Source organism: Anoplopoma fimbria, chromosome 5 (assembly GCF_027596085.1).
Source record: "Anoplopoma fimbria isolate UVic2021 breed Golden Eagle Sablefish chromosome 5, Afim_UVic_2022, whole genome shotgun sequence".
Classification (NCBI taxonomy): domain Eukaryota; kingdom Metazoa; phylum Chordata; class Actinopteri; order Perciformes; family Anoplopomatidae; genus Anoplopoma; species Anoplopoma fimbria.
The window spans coordinates 12,633,430-12,650,855 of record NC_072453.1 but is presented as its reverse complement, the minus strand read 5'-3'; the positions used below and the strand labels follow the sequence as shown (position 1 = coordinate 12,650,855).

General features: G+C 41.8%; 1 protein-coding gene across 2 annotated transcripts in view; it reads right to left on the bottom strand.

The window, feature by feature from the left end:
* Nucleotides 1-921: 921 nt before the first annotated feature.
* Nucleotides 922-17,426, bottom strand: part of dock1 (dedicator of cytokinesis 1) — a 175,369-nt gene continuing 158,864 nt past the window's right edge. The window contains exons 45-53 of one of the 2 annotated variants that reach the window (XM_054598616.1): nt 17,161-17,337; nt 15,689-15,772; nt 9,679-9,816; nt 7,715-7,857; nt 7,136-7,334; nt 4,592-4,772; nt 3,220-3,371; nt 1,700-1,810; nt 922-1,490 (exon numbers count right to left, since the gene is read on the bottom strand). In XM_054598616.1, coding sequence (XP_054454591.1) covers nt 1,715-1,810; nt 3,220-3,371; nt 4,592-4,772; nt 7,136-7,334; nt 7,715-7,857; nt 9,679-9,816; nt 15,689-15,772; nt 17,161-17,337 — 1,170 coding nt within the window. In that variant the 3' untranslated portion in view covers nt 922-1,490; nt 1,700-1,714. Of the gene's footprint in view, nt 1,811-3,219; nt 3,372-4,591; nt 4,773-7,135; nt 7,335-7,714; nt 7,858-9,678; nt 9,817-15,688; nt 15,773-17,160; nt 17,338-17,426 lie in introns of both variants that reach the window. The other variant, XM_054598615.1, reaches the window with a different exon arrangement.

Here is a 17,426-nt window from a genome sequence, read left to right as displayed (position 1 = left end):
TGTGTGGATAGTTTAAAGTATCTGATACACCTACACACTTAAACATACGGTATAGAAAGTCATTATGAATAAAGACTTTACCTCCAAAAAAACCATATGGGGTCGCTGCCAAAATGATCACTTTAGATTAGTCAATTTACTCCACCGACACCCAAAGTGATGTAAACATTACTAAACTAATTAAAGTGTAATTCAATTTAAAGCTGCTGCACAACAGATACACCAACTTTATGGTTCAAAGTCCAATCATAATTTTGGAGTCAAAATACATTAATCCCATCAAGCATAGAAAGCTGAGAACAAACTTGTCAGCCTGTGCGTCCTGGAAGGGAGTGCCATGACACCCAATCTATAATTTTCAAATAAGGAAATTAAACAAAACCATAAAAAAATGATTAACTTATTCACATGACGTGTTATTAAGCTTCAGAGTGAAGAAACCACCATTTTTAATAGAGAAATTAAAGTATGACCTTCAGCAGTTTCTAGAAAAAGGAGAACTTAAAAAATGCATGAAGAAGGACAAAGCTGGCTCCTGCGGTTTGTTGGCTTATCGACGCTGCTAAACCATATTTCAAATATGGGCCACATTCCAGATCCAGCTTTGAAAAAGAGAATCGATTGCACGGTTAGCGGACACATTATGCAGATGAGATTGCATTAGCCTAGATAGAAGTCATTCCGTAGCGTAACACGTCCCGGTATAAAAACGCCTGAGTTGATAATGATGCAGCTCTTGTGATGGCTGTCAATCAATCATGCAGAAAGGTTTGTTACCGATTGTGTAGAAGTGAGGAAACGCGTACAGATTGCAAGTTGGTCTTGAGATTTGAGAAATATACTCGCATCTATTTCCAGCATCTCCTGCTGTGCACAAAAATAATGAGGCAGACATCTTTCTTTTAAAAATACATACATTTGAAAGTTTATTCGGAAGTCATGTCAGTAGTGAATTGAGAAAACAGTCAATATTATTGAAATCCAAGGTTACAGCAATCTAGGACAAGGTCTGAACAATGATAATGCGATAGGAGTTAGTTGTATGTGCACTCCAAACTGTAACCAATAAAATCCATGATAGGTTCTCACATACCAACTCGGTCAAGTCCCTGTCAATTCAAAACCTACAAGCCCTTTTTTTTTTGTTTCATATAAATGCCACTTAATATAATGATACGTTAATACAAAATGAGCATGATCAAATCACATACAAAAAAAAAAAAAAAAAGAAATAAAATAAAATCATATATACAAACCTCTGTACATAGTGGGAATATGAGTAAAAGAGATTCTTTAATGCGCTATGTGCTCCCATAGACTTGAGAGTGGGTCAGTATTGGAAAGCTGTTGGTCCAAGCTTATCTGTCTGAACACAAAGTCCCGATAAAGTCTTGGAGTGGCATGGTGTCGGCCATAGACGGCATCAATGAATTCAGTGACTGCTCATCTATGCAACATGCTCCCCTGTTGAAGACTGCATAATCGTCAAACTGTGGGCAAAACAAGATAGGAAGAAATAAAATAAAAATAAAACATGATAAGAATGGGCGTGCTGCAGTGAGGTATTCATCTTGTCAAGCTGGGACAGGGAGAGAGGAATGTGTGGGTTAAAAACAGCCGCTTTTTTTTTTTTTTTTTTTTTCGGTGGGAGCGGTAACTGTTGTTTTTGTTGTGTTGTCAGTGTGTTGTTTGGTCCTACTGTCAGCGTCTTTGTTCACTGTACAATTCCTGAATCGATGGAGGCCTGTTTCCTGGTGGTCTTGGGAGGAGGTGGAGGAGGGGTCTTGCTGGGCAGAGGAGGTGGAATGTGCTGCAAATAGACAAAACAGTAACCATGAATTTACCAAGTTCCCATATAAAGACAATTTCCACTAATTAAAAAAACTCTTTGGATTTAATGCTGCCATCGCTCCTAATGTGAGTGACAGGTCTTTTTTATACAGGAGCTAATGCCAGGATCAGATTACACAATATTTATGTCTTTTTAGATTGTCATTATGTCAGATCAGGTGATTATTGTGCCTCAAATTGTCAGACTACATGTTGAACCTCAACCAATCATATGTCTGCATGACAGGAGGAGCAACAGAATTTCTAGTGCAAGAATGTGATGCCATTTACACACACACACACACACACACACACACACACACACACACACACACACACACACACACACACACACACACACACACACACACACACACACACACACACACACACACACACACACACACACACACACACACACACACACACACACACACACATTGTTGTAGCTAATTTTCCTTCTATACAACCCACATCTATTTGATTGTGCCATATTTGGGCAAATCATGTAGCCTGATCCTGGCGCAACTTTAGACACCTGAATCTAAGCTGTTTTCTAATGCTGGAAAATGTTCTAAAAATCAATAATGTTTGATAAAAAACACAGGAGTAGTTGAGACACACAAAATGTAATTTTTTTCATAATTCAAATGATTAGTTAACAAGTATTAGTAAAAGTTCTTCTTATGAATATACCCCATATTTATGTGGTCAAATTACAGATTGGGGCTTTAATGTCCACTAACATGCCCTTCCTAAGACACCCGGAGTTCATGACAGCGATGACAAAGAGTAATGCTCGTCAATGACCTCACCTCTGCTTCCATCGAGGACTGTAAATGAAGAGCGGCTGTCACTCAGCATCTGAACATCTGCTCTCACTACCCTACTGTCCGCCTGCTGCCACACTGTCTGCAGAGGCCGGTGAACGTGGATAAATAAGATTAGTTAACGCGATGACGAGGCGAGAGGATGGCCGGCGTAGACGTCAGTGAGTGTGGAGAGACGAGCTGCTGATTAACAGCGGGGGGGGAGCGCCTGATGGATGTGAGAGGTAAAGTAATCATCCAATCAATCACTTCTGAGCACCGGGCCGGCTGAGGGGGAACAAGTATAAATAACAGCGGGGTGGACAGGCGGGCGTAGGCCCGTTTGCTGCTAACTGACTGATGCCTACACTCTTCTGTCACACACAGATGTGAGTGTGAAACATGCACGAACACACACACACATAAACATGAACGCATGCACATTAGCACAGGACGTACAGGGGCGGGGGATAGTGGAGGAGGTTGACCCGGATGTCAAGTGCGTGTAGCGTCCTCTTGCTTCATTATAAGTGCCATGCATCATTAAGGAGCTCCTCTCATCCCTAATTAAAACACCTACCCTTTGATGTGGCGGGGGAGGAGGCGGCGTCGAGGGACTCGTCAAGTCTTGATTATCTAGCAGGTTGCCGTAATCAGCGTTGCTGCCTTTCACCGGCAGCGGAGGAGGGGTTTCACCTTTGTCGGAGCAGCCCATCCCGTTCAGCTCCAGACCTGTGCGAGAGGGCGCCCATCAGCACACATTCATCATCAGACTCCACTGCATGGGATTCTCGTAAACAGTACAGCCGGGACCCAAAATAGATCAAATTGCCATTTTTTTTCTCCTTGTGAATTCCCTATCATTAAGTCTAATTACATCTTTTAAAGAAATATGACAAAATTAGATGAAAATGAAATCTACGCGAGCAAAATTCCAGCACACACTTGAAGAGGAACTTCACTGATTTTACACATGATGATCAGTTCAGTAGTCATGGGGAGTTCTACTCAGCTGTAGAACTTCTTCAGGGGCTTAAAAAAGCGAGACAGTGGATTCTTTTTATCGCTTTTAAGGTCAAGCATTTATAAGCACAATATAAACATTTTACACATTTTTAAAAGGGGTTTAAGTGTCTCGACTATTTTATAATGGAAGGCCTGTGTTACAAACTGAGGGCGTGTAATCTTTGAGACCTCAGTACTTACCATGTGGGGAGGATCTAAAATAAATGTGTTGCATTAGAGTTGCATTATGGGAAGTGTACCATCCACTGTTTTTGGGGTTTGACCCATTCTATCTCATCTTATACAATCAACAAACATTCAGGATATCGCACACCTGTTGCATTGAATTTGATCATTCCTTCTTATCAAACATGCATCTCTCACAACTTTTACAGGAGTGCAATACTAAATCGATGAAGTTGTTACAAACTGCAGATTATACACTAATGCTGTGACTTAAAGATGCTGGGATGAAATTGATTGGTCAAGTAATAAATTACATCACTGCATGTTTAAATGTTTTCTTTTAAGCCTCTAAGAGAGGAAGCACCGCATGTGAATTTGAAGCTACGTGCCTCACAATGCAAATAATTTGAATTTTGAAACTGCATGGAACATCATTGATACGCAAGTTAATGCATTGAGCCCATTATGAGTGATTCTAGTGTTAGCAGCCAACCCTGTGACAAAGAGACACATTTAGAGGTAAATGTGTGGAGCTTACAGCTAGGATTAGCATGAGCGTTTAAACATGTGTAGCCAACATGTGTCATAGTGCCATGTTTAAGATCAAACTGAGCATCATTGTGGATACCACGGCATGTGGTAACAGTGATGCAAGATGTCAAACAAAGTCAGAGGGAGGCAGAAAGGACCTACAGAGATGATACAACCTCTATTTTAGTGTTTGTGTTTGTGTCCGAGAAAAAGAAGAAAATTGCTCATACTGGAAACAGTGTGCAGGCTAAAGGAGAGTTTGCTCCTGGGTGTGATGGGCGGGGGTCCTGGCGTGGAGTTGGAGTTGGAGGAAGAAGAAGAAGGGGGTCCAGGGGACACGGAGAGGCGGCGGTCTCCACCAATCTGGCTGAGAACTTGACTCCTTGGTCTCTGAGGCCGCAGGGGGCTGATCTGTGTGATCGCCACGAACAAAAACAATAAGAAGACACTATTAGGGAACAATTCCTTAGAGAGTGCTCAAAGTAAAACAACCTAAATTACACAGAAAGTCAATAAAAACAGAATTGAGAACAACATGCATTATCTGGAAAATGACTGGAAAGGCGATGGTTAAATTGAACAGAAGATCAATAAAATATCATTTTAAGGAGAAAATGACTTTCACACCTCCTTTGGGAGTGTCGTGTTTGAGTCCACACGCATATTGAGTCGACTATTTGTGTTCCTAAAGGAGAAATCATTTGGATAAATGTGCTCATTGGGTTGCAATTTTATATTTGTGGTTACAAATCATTGCTCGCATGCAAGACCGCACTCTCCCAGCTTTATTATGGCAGGAATTTGAATATGAAAAGATGTGTCCTCAGGGCTATTCCACACTGTGGGCTACATTAACAAACATCTTTGTAATTGGCCAAACTCAAATAGTCAGCCACAAGGGAGACGCTGGAAATAACAGCACACTTCATTCAGGGATGTGATGTGATGTGATTCTTTCCCCAGAACACTAAAACACAAAACAGACATTGAGGCTGAAAAAGCAATTTCCTTGATTTTTGTGTTACAGTTTTTAACTTCAACTAAAAGTACTATTTGCTTCAACTGCTTGGTAACCACCAAAGACCCCCTCGGTGCTCTACCCTTGACCCCTGAGGCAAGTGGCTTCTATCACAAGGCAGACGGCTCCACCACTGCCAGGGGCCTCTTCTGGATCCCATTCGTACCCTTATCTCAATGCTGTTAGCCGGTGAGAATTCCCACTGGCCATGCAGAGCACAGTTAAGACCTCTCTGCTGTAATGGACACAGCGGTGGTGAAGAGACATGGGCACAGTAGAGAGAGGGGGGGGGGGATAGTGATATGGAGCAACTCAGGGCCTTCCAGTGCTATCTAGCACATTAATGTATTTGTACTGTGTGATGTCCTGTAAGTGGAAAATATGGTGCAAGAGTTACACAAGAAGAAAAGTCACAGGATTGGTAAAAATCAACAGGATTCATCCTCTGAAGACCATGAATATGCACAGCAACTTTATGCTAATGTACTATGTATTTATGTTGTGTGCAAACTTAACAACATGACAATATCGCTGTAGAGAATCTCTTGTAGAGTCAAAAATGGAAATGATTCAGCCTTTGGCAGCGTGAATGTGCTCAGAACATGTCACGGTTACCTGCTTATTGGATTTAGATTACTCTTGTGAACAGGAATGGTCGTGGCCTGATGGTGGCACTAAACAAAAACAACATATTCTCACTCCCAACTCCTCGGTTACCTTTGCTTGGTCAGTGGCTTTTATGTTTCAAACTATGATGCTCTAGTTAGCCCTCTAGCGCCAGCTTTGGACATGATAAGAACAGCATGTCAGTTTCCATTCATTCCATGGTGTCTTTTCAAAATAAACTTCCATGTTGTCAGGAACTTTACAGTTTCCATTGGTTACATGTTTCAAAATAAAATTCCAACATAGGTTTACTTAGTTTTTAGGTTTACTTACGCAACAAAACTACTTGGTAATGCTTAGGAAAAGATTGTCGTTTGGGTTAAAATAAGTTACATAACAGAAGCACAGTAAAATAAGTAAAAGTTGACTAGGTTTCACACAGGGCAATAACTGCAGCCTGCCAACCAACCTCCACACCAACGCGCACTGCACATACTATGTCAGATGCTCTGTCCTTCTAACATTGAAGCGGATGGGTTTACATTGAAGCAAATTTCCCCGCTGCGGGACTAATAAAGGATTATCTTATCTTATCTTTACATTGAAGTTAGTTGAAAGCCTGGTAGGTAGCATACAGACGCTGAAGGGTGCCTAGGTGTTTTAATATCAGAAGCCAAGAGGCACCGACCAAGCGTTGGTATTTGACGAGTTGGTAAAGAGAGAACGGGTTGAAATGAAAGGTCAGGGTTCACCTTCATAGCCCTTAGAAACCCCAAATATACAGGAACCAATAAGAAAGAGGGCCTCACAAACCAGTACATAATAACAGAAAGAAGAAGAAGGAGCATAATGATGCTGCTTGAGGGAGAGCACAAAGCTTGAAACGAATTGCAATGCAGAGCAGCTGCCAGTCCAAACCACTTTGTGTTCTCGGTGTCGGTACGTGCCCGTAGTTGTGCACGTATCAAATTCTCCTGCTTTCTTCTTGGTGAACCGTGAACACCCACAGCAAATTGTCATTGCACTTGCGTAGGATAGAGAACAAGAGAGGAGCAGGAGAATACATAATGGAAAAAATAAACAAGAGGAAAGGAAGAGCGAGAAAGTAACACATTGGTGAATTCCTTGTACAGGTCACATTTTTCCGTACCGTCTCCGACAGTATGACAGCCTCGGCGTGCTGCAGAGGGATCTCCGTGGTCTTCATCTCTTTGTCAAAGATCTCCTGGTGCTTACTGTTCCTCTTCTCCTTCTTTTTCTCTTTGCGCTCCCTCTCCGACTCATCGCGGTCCAGCTTGTCCTGAGACTTGGTGTGCAGCTTCTTTGGCAGGAGAGGCTCCAGGGCAAAACTGAAATACAGATAAAACAGCCACACAGGAATAACTGAGATAGTTCACAGCATAAATGTTAGTTTTACTTATGAAGTTGGTAAGGATTTGGGTTGTATCTGTCAGGTACACAGTCTACATAAACTCAACAAAAAGGCATAGTTAATTAACGAATAGCTGCATGAGCACATCTTCCGGAATCCTCTTAGGTTTGAAATTAAATGAACCTCTCTACAAGGTTAAATACGGGCCCCGAGACTTATCTAGATGAAGACGACGGGGATTATTATAAGAAAGTTATCCACATTTTTTTTTTTTTTAAACTTCTGAAATAGGATGACCCAAAGCCAAGGGGAATGTGAGGTATTTTATGCCCTGAAGAAGTGTAAACTAGGTGTTACCCATCTGAGCCAGGCCTGGAGGGGGAGTTGTCAGAGGAGATGGAGGTGACTGAAGCCACTGACAGCGGCCTCTGGGAGGAGGGCATGGTGAAGGAGCGCACCATGGAGTGAGGACGAGACCCCCTCCGCTCGTCTGCTGCCGGCTGACAGGGAAAGAAGAACAGAAGAGAATTCAGCTTAAAAGTCACTGACTGCTTTGAAGTCATCTCTGCACTTTTGTTTTTGTGCGTGCTACTGGAGATATAGGGAGGAGCAGGGAAACTGTAAGGGTGAAGGTCATTCCAAATCCTAATCACGATCGCACGTAATTGAATGGGAAAAGAAAAAAACCCAACTCTGACGTCTGTAAAAACAACCTGCTGGAAGAAAAAACGACTGACAGTATCTTTAACAATGAACACATCTGTATGTTAAAGCAGCCTTTTCGATTGGAGAATCTGATGGGATAACGTTATTATCACACAATAGAAAGTAATGGCTTTGGTCTCGTTTGAGAGGTCAACACCAGCTCCCTTTTAAATTGAACAAGGGCACCTTTACCCCAGGCAAGATTATAAGAAAAAGCTTGGCCAAGCAACAATTAAATCTGTAAAGGAGGAGAGAGATAGGAGGTACTCCCCCAGCAGCATCCCACTGCAAAGAAGCTGACTTCAGCTAAAAGTAAAAGTAAGTATGACATACATGTTCTGAGTTCATTTGGAGGATTTACTGTACAGGAATGAATTAGTAGCTTGGTAAAGTACGTGTTAATTATGATTATCGTCTCTTTGAAATGGCATCAAACGCTGTTGATTTCTCTCTTATTTATTATTTTGATTCTTTCCTTATTGTATTATCTTCATGCCCTGGTTCATACACTGGCTTTTAAAACTATAAGTAGTTCCTACCAAAGAAAGTGAGATTCAAATCACAATTCTGCTTGGTTTACACCATGTGCCATTTTTGTGTGTTACCATAGCAACCTACGCCTAAGTGGCTTCATCTTTTTCGTGGTTGTCTTGATTTTATTTGCAGCTAAATCACAGCACCCATACCATCTTGGAATTTGTCAGAAAAAAACTGTGATGAGTTTAAGTTGTTATTAGATTTTTTTTTCACTATCTTTAAATGCTTTGCACAAAACATCACTTGCTATCCTTTATATAGATATGGAAAAAACGATTCTGAATCTAGTTTCCTGTAACTTTTAAGCAAAGCAAGCAAAACAAACCAAGCCTTTAAATCTTCTTTAAAAAAAAGATTTGGAACGATTGATGTTTCTTTGCAGCTTTTGTCATCTTGTGTCGATTCTTTTCAACCATATAAAATACAAAAGACTGAACATTTTCAGATAAAACCAGGGCTTCCACACCACCTTCTACATCAAAATCTAAGGATTTTCCAGGCCCAATTCCCTCAAAGTCACAGACCCAACACGGCGTAGTTTGAGACACGGATCAAGATTAATTAGTGTTACAACACTGAGAACTTTTATAATGAGAACTAGCAGGCTTTACTGAAGCTCACAGACATCAAATAAACAAAGAGAGGAGCTTGAATATATGAATACTTCTGTGCTGTGTCACAGTGATGGCAGACCGTGTGGGCCCTTGCCTCCTCATGAACGATGCCAATTTATGTACATTTTTCTAAAATGTTTAAGGCCTTTATTTTTTTACCCCCCCCCCCCCCCCTCTCTTAAATCAACAAACTTTCAAGATTTCAAGGACCCATTGGAACCAGGAAAAAAAGCAATTGAATCTATCTTGTATCTGGAAAAAAAAAAGGAACAGGAAGAAAAATACACAATACACGTCTGAAAGGTAGAACAAAATCACCCTGGAAATTTCCTGGAAATCCTCAGCCGAACACACAAATAAATGTAACGCCTCCACATTCCATTAATTCCTGCTAGAAATGACCACACTGAGCTACAAAGCACTTTTCATGCAACAGAAAGCTCCAAAACAAGCAAAAGCTCTTACCAGGGTTTTCACCCCGTACTGTTTCTCCACCTTCTCCCGCAGTTGCTTGAAGCAGGCCTCCAGGCGGTCGTGGAAAGGCCTCAGCGCCTCGGTGACCTTCTCTCCGTGGATGCGAACACCTTCGGAGAGGTGCGGGATCTGCCGGGGCGAAACAGTCGTGTTAGAGACATTAATCCGGAACAAACCGTGGAGAGATGAGAGGCTAGATACATGCTGGTTCTTTATTCATCGGAGGAATAAATTCCCCTCCCACCATACATTCAATATAAGTCACATGACCTTTGGCCCCGTGCATACTCCGCACAAGCAGTGAATGTGCATCAGAGGAAGTATCACGTCAACCTCAACCAGGTGGAAGCATAAAGGCTGTTGCCATGACACTCCCTCCCCCTGCCTCCCACCTCCAACACATAATAACACAGGTATATTAAACATGGCGATGAGAAAGCATGAACAGACTAAGTGTGAAGGCATGAGCTGCATATGATGGATGTTTTCCTCCCCACCTCCGACGCAAATAAAAAAAAACAATGCTCTTTTCCAGCACACTGCTGCCTCTGCCGTGATTGTACTAGGCAGGTGGTGAATAGCAAAGTCTAAAACACATAACAGAAGCATCTCAGATAGAAGGAGAGAGGGGGAGACAGAGAGAGAGAGAGAGAGAGCAAGAGAGAGGGAGAGTGAAACTGCTGAAAACTAGTAATTAGGAAAACCCAGTTCCACGGTCAGAGTCAGCAAGCTCTGCTGACTAAATCTGGCAAGAGGAGGAAGCGTCATCCCTTGGGAAGTGAGCATTTGAGTGATTTTTTTTCTCCTATTTCTTCTGGTTGAAATCACAGGTTATTTTTTTTATTTTTTTTTAGTACCTGGTGTTTTAGTACTACATGCCATGTTTGGCTCTGGTAAGGAAGGGCAGAATTGCACAATAACCAGCAAAGACGCTACACTCAGCTGTGGTTATAACAGACTTTCTCTTTCCCATGGCAACTGTAAAAATATTCCCTGGCTGTCTCACTGCTATAAGTGAGAAATACTGTTAGAGGTGAAAGGAAAGCAGCTTATGCTTTTATGCTTATGAATAAGTAAAAAAACAAAACAGAAAAAAAAAAAAAACACATTAGTGGGGATTTAATTCAAACGTTTATATTAATCGGTGCTCAGTCAGAGTGGTGCACTTGCACATTTGAAAAACAAGGACACATTGAAGTGCAGAGTGCATCTTGTGCTTCATCTTAAGTACAATAGCTTTTAATGCTAACACATTCACCTGAGCCTTGAGCAAAGGGAACAAAGCATCTGCTCCGCGTACAAAGAAGTGTGTGAACTACCTGGAATAGGTGGGCCAGCAAAGAGAAGAACGTGTGTGTGTGCTCTAACCTGTGATTCCCCCAGAGACTGCTTGACTTTCTTCCTTTTCTCTGAGGGCAAACTGCCCCTCCACAACAGGCTACAGCCAGAACTGACTTCACTCAGCTGGCACACAACACCAATTCAGTTTGGTGATGCAACCTTTTGTAATAATCTCAAACAGTGCATGTTTTATTTACACGTTTCAGCACATGGTGGGCTTATTAACTGGGAAAAAAGAAAAAAAAGAAACTAATGCTGAGAAACACATCTATAATGTGAGCTTCAGGTTCTCCACCATGTAATACACCGCATTGATATATTAGACAGCATGCTATGATACGAGGAGCGCATATCGAGCAGATTGAAAAGAAATACTGAGTAGGTAACATGAAATCCAGGTTATTTCACTCTCCACAAAACAAAAGCTCTGGCACAGAAAGATCAATGAGCGAGGGCTACAAACACCCCTGCAAGGATTTCCCCTGGTATTGACCACCTTCATCATCACCGCTGGGACCTCTCGGAGGAGAGAGGAGAGTGGAGGAGAGGAGAGGAGAGGAGAGGAGAGGAGAGGAGAGGAGAGGAGGAGGCTGAGAGGGAGGAAAAGGTGAAAGCAAAGAGAGGCAGGGGGGGAAAGAGGGTTAGGAGTGAAAAAGAAAGGGGAGGGAGGAGAGTCAGGAAGGACCAAGTGTTGTGAGATGAAATAGGGAGGAAAAAAAACAAAAAAACAGCGAGAGTGAAAGCTGAGGCAAGATTCACCTCTCTCAGGATACCCACATCTTTTTATAGACCTTAGGATGATTGAGTGCGACTGAGTGGCGGCATGGCAACAGAATCCTGCTTGGTGGCTGCACAGAGATAAGCTCATTGTGGAAGACACTTAGGCTCAAGGTTGCTAACACACAGAAATATACACATTCAGTAGTTTAATTACATATATCAACTTTTTTAATGCAGTTTTCATTCTGCTCCAGCGCTCTAATAGATTCGGGATATCAGTAAGCAACATTACCTCCTGTAAGGCTAATGTCAATATCAGATAATTAGGCACTGGAGAATTGGGGCTGCATTTATAAAAAATAAAAAAAACTGCATATATTCCACTCGAAAGGTTACAAAGAGGTCTTTCGATAGGAAAACAAGGCCAAAGTTGGAGTGCCATTCAGAAATTCCTGCCTGTGGTAATGAAAGGCTAGCTGGGTAAATGAGAGCAAGGCCAGAGATTTGGTTTGGACATCTTAGCAGACATCAAGGCCACATGTCACAGGAACACTTTTTTTTTTCTCTCTAATTCCATAATACATAAATGCAGGGTTGACGTCTTATTGTGTTTGTGAATGGTCTGATATTTCCATGCAAACCACAATATTTTGAACTAAACATTCACCTTTAGAAGCTGTACTTTGTGATTACAAATGAATACCCAACCCCATCCATGAACAGGCGAAGGCCAATATTATCAGCTGAAAAGAAGTATCAGAGAAATGGCATTTCTGCCTCATATCAGTGTCTCTCAGGAGCCCAGTGTCCCCAGCTGACCCCTGTGCCTCCAGTCCTCTTTATTGCACAGTGAGCAGACTTCTGGGCCGTACCCTTGGGTGCTGGGACAGTCACATTTCCTTTGAGATGCTGGGCATCAAGGCTATGATGACTTATTAAGACCACTCATGAAGGTCACATAGGTCTTAAACACATACACAGCCAGTGGTGAGTCAGACAGACGAATCAGCAGGCAGACTCTAGTATATAGGAGTTGAAGGGACCAGCAAAAACAAGACACACTAAACAAAATGAAATATTCTGCTTATTTTGATAATGCCCTGGTGAAATTGGCCTCCTTAGGTCTGTGATTCCATGTATTGATCACTCAGCTTGCCTAAACAACTTTAAATAGAATGGATCATGCTGCAGTGGGAAGTTTAAGGTTTAATTTAGGCATCCGTCAAGAGCGTTCGCTAATTATAATCAGAAACATCACAGAAAACTAATACTTTGTTTTTGCCAGGGAGCTTTTTACAATACCTAAATTCCCCGATTTCCAGTTGCTCATTTCCTCTCTAATTACTAGATGTAGACAATGGATGTTTCGGAATAACAGTGCACGCTGGCTCATTTTGAACCGTTTAGTTTGTTCATTGGACCAGGCTCGCCTTCATTTGTCTCATTTAGACAGATTTGAGGCGGGCGATAAACAAGAATGCTGGTTCTGGCGAGGAGACAGCTGATACCGTTTCAAATCAACAACTCTGCCTTAGTCATCTCTTTAAGGGTTCCTTGTGTTCATGTTCGGCGTGGGCTCTGCAAACGTACTCCTGCTTTCTCTAAGACGCGTCTCTGTGATGATCACACCAAACAACTTCAACAGTGTGTTTTTTTTGTGCGTATGGAAGATTCATACCAAACATGATTTCAAACACGTAGCTTGATGTGAAGGACGTTTTTAACTGGGCACAGCGGCCAGTCATCCTCATACTGGAATAACCGGGACGCACAACAGAGCTCCTGCTAATTAGCGCTGTGGATTGTGTTCCGAGGATCATTTCAAAATTGCAGCAAGAATTCTAACACTAATCTAGTCGAGCTGAAATCTCAAATTGATGCTGAAATGGTTTCGGCTTATTCACATTTTAGCATCGCACTGGAACCAACACAAAAATTGGAACAAAGCAGACATTATTGTTCAGTGCCTTTGCTTCGAGATGGATATAAAAATAACTGATAGGGTTGAAAGGTAAGATCTAGTTGTATACTCCAACCTTGTCAGATATAATGTACTTGTGTTATTCACTTCTTTCCAGGAGCGATAAAGTACTGACATGTTTATTTTTGGGTTACCCTCACCTGCTTTGGCAACTTCTACTTCAGTCAGCAATATCCTACATTTCCCCATGTTTACACAATCTGAATGTCTTCAAAAAATGAATATGGAAAAACTAGAGGAACAACTAATATGGAAAATTGTAATCATAAATAAACTTCTGAGGAATAATGAATATGCAGGCAGCATCACACACGGAATCAAATCGGAAGCCAATATATTCCTGTGTGAATCATCGTGCCTTATGAAACAAAGGGTTTCACAAACACACCAAAAAAAACTTTTCAGATTCGGAGGAGTTCTGCCAGAGATGTGGAGCACAAAGTTGACCTATTTTACAACAACATAGAGGGGGAACAACTATTGTAAATTCAATTAGATTCCTTTTTCCTTCGAAGTAGCTATGGGAAGCAGACAGAGGAAGTTCTTGTGTCTGTGCTCATTTCCTGGGTGAACCATAAGGCAGGAAACCTAGACTTCCCGATTATTAAAGTGACCCGTAGTTCAGAGCCAAAAAGCCAAGAGATAGTAATAAAAAAAAAAAAAAAGCAAAACAAAACAGAAAACCTAGAGTACAGCTTTCTAAAAAATCCCGGAGAGAAGATGGCTTTGTTATTCCACTAGAAAGCAAGAGTTTGTTAATCAAAGATGAGCCACACAGACAAAGGTCTGTAAAGTTTAATAGTAAGCTGTTAAACAGCACGTGCCGTGATCTGTTCCAACAATAAGTGTGTATGTGCATTTCTTGTCTGCTGCGTGTGCACTCTTCCTGCAGGCTCAGTGAGGGTGCAGAGCTCGCAAAAAAAACAAAAACCTCTGCGATTGCTGATCTCTCTCTGTCTCTTCACGCTGTGGAGCATCCGCCCGAACTTCAGAATGTTTGCTTCAGCACTCTCTCCCCTGCTATCATCTCCAATGAACTCTTTAACACACTTTTCCTCTGCTCATTCAAACGATATTATATTTTCCAGCTGTAATCTTTCAGAGTGACTTTTTCCTTTTTGCTGCAGCTGCAGTGCTTTAGTAAGGGGGACATCATTTTAGGGTATAAATGTCATAATATACAGAACAGAACAAACGTAGCATTCACACTCTCCACTGCTCGGTGTCTACAGGGCCCTTGTTGGTCTGGTGAAGGACTCCCAAATTTCTGCTACTAATTCCATTAATAAACAACTCCCATGTCACTCAAATGGCATCGCCTGACACGGTGGCTATCAGCTAGCGGCGCTAACAGCACGGACAGTGCAAACAATAGCATCGGGGGGGGTGTAACAGTTATAGGTGCTCTGTGCAGAGCGGCGGCTATTAGCTAGCCAGAGGGGCACACACACTGGGACACACATGCACTAAACATGCACACACATTTGGACCGGCTATGTAAATAAAGCACAGAGAAGCTCGGACTACAACACGCATAAAGAGGGAGCGTGACATCATTCTCTGCTCAGGGAGACATTCTCCACTTAACTTTACATAGTAAATAGTTGTTTTGAATTTTTCACTTTTATTTACTTAAACTATAGAAAGTTACATTTAAGGGGAATATGTTATTTGCAGATGAATATAGCCCAAAGCAAATCCATGCAAATTAAAAAAAAGGCAAGGTGGCATGAATTCACATCTTCATGCTTGTCATGCTACTCCGTACAATACAATCATTTTCTTTGCCTGTAGGCTATGCCTTCAGCTGCTTTAATTATGTGCCATGAAAAAGAGAAAATTAATCATTTCCTTGGAGCCTGTAATCTTTGGCAAAACAAACTGATGCTAAATTCTTTACCATGACCACATACACTCAACATAGACACAGATGATCAGCATTATGCAGTCTAAACTCACCTGCCAGGCGATGAAGTCCTTTAGTTTCTCTATCTTCTCAAGGTCCTCTGGGTGTTCCTGGATGTACTTATCATTGAAGAAGGCCTGGAGAAGAGGGAGATTAAGTTACTGGAGTAAGTTACTGGGTTTATATGAAAGGAGAAAAAGGGGGAGTGAGTTCAGGGGAAGACTGAAGGAGCAATCTGAAATGTGGAGAAGTTTGTAATATAAATAAAATGAGAAACGGGGGGGAGAAAAACATCGACAAGTCAAAGGGGACAGCATTGGGAGGGGCTGTTAAGATGAGAAAAATTTAGTCGAGACATCCGTCTGTCCTCCATCACTGCACTATTTCCCTGAGATGAAGGAGAGACCCGAGGGCAAAGACTTCACGTCGTTCCTCCTCTGACAGACTGCATCGTTTCAAAAGACCAATATGAATCTATTCCAGGTTGTGATATATGCTGGCAACCAACAGGCTATCACTTTTTTTATCATCAAAAAAAGGGTTTCCCTTTCCACATGAGTCGCTATTGTGTTATGGTGAATGGAGTGTGCAGCTCACCAAGCAGGGAGAACACTAGAAATGTGATTAGAAAACAGGATGGAAGACACGGGGAAGATTGAGTTTTTCACAAGGAAAAAACAGGCCAAGGTCACAGCGAACAAAAACTGATTCATGATGACAAAAAATATGTTAGTAGTGCAATGATAAAAATATTAAGGCTGGTGGAATGAGAGCTTCTAGGACTTGACATGTGCATGAGATTATGATTCTATTTCACAGCATGATATCAAAAGTTGGGGAGGAAATTGGTTCATATGAATTAGCTCTGAATATAAGTAGATGTACTCATCAGGAATTCACCAACATTTTTAGGAATATAAAATGTGTCAGAAGATCTGGTGTTTAACATTATTGGAAATCCGCGTATTCACTTTCTCCTTGAGAGCTAGATGAGGAGATTAATGCCACTTGCATGTCTGTCTGCTGGATATGAAGCTGCTGCAGCAGGCGGTTAGCTTAGCTAGGCATAAAGAATGGAAACAAGGGGAAACAGCTAGACCGGCACTTTCCAAGGGTAACAACATCAGGACCTCTAAAGCTCACTAATTAACACCTTCTGTCTCTTTTGTTCCCTCTTCACAACAACTGGAGTATAAAAACAAAGTTGTGTGTTGTGGGGTTTATGTGCTGGTTATCTGCTGATTGCCTGGCAACCTCACTGTGACAACAAGACTCCAGGAAGTTGTGTAAGTTGAGTAATGAGCTTGAGAGCTGCTGGTAGGCACATTTTGTTACCTTAGAGGAGGAGAAGGCTAGCTGCTTCCCACTGGTTCCAGCCTGTATGCTAAGCTAACCTTTCCTGGCTCTAGGTTCATATTAAGTGGACGGACAAGAGTTTCATTGATCTTCTCATCAAACTGTTCCCTAAATGTACCCACATTGAGACAATATAGATTATATGCAGAAGTATTTTCATGTTGACTACCTTCTCATAGTTGGTAAAACCTCCCATAACAGCTGGGTCCACGATCCCATTCAGCAGCATGGAGAGGGGGTTGATGGGAAGGTTGGAATCGTTGAGATGCCTCTGCACCATGCTGCTGATCTTCTCATTGGTCAGCTGCATGGTTTCCATGGCATTCTCCAGTGGACTGATCTCCTCCTGTGCAGAACAGTAAGGGAAGATGTCGTCAGATATTCAGTTTCTACACACACACACATACATCACTACAGTCTCTGTAATCCCAACCA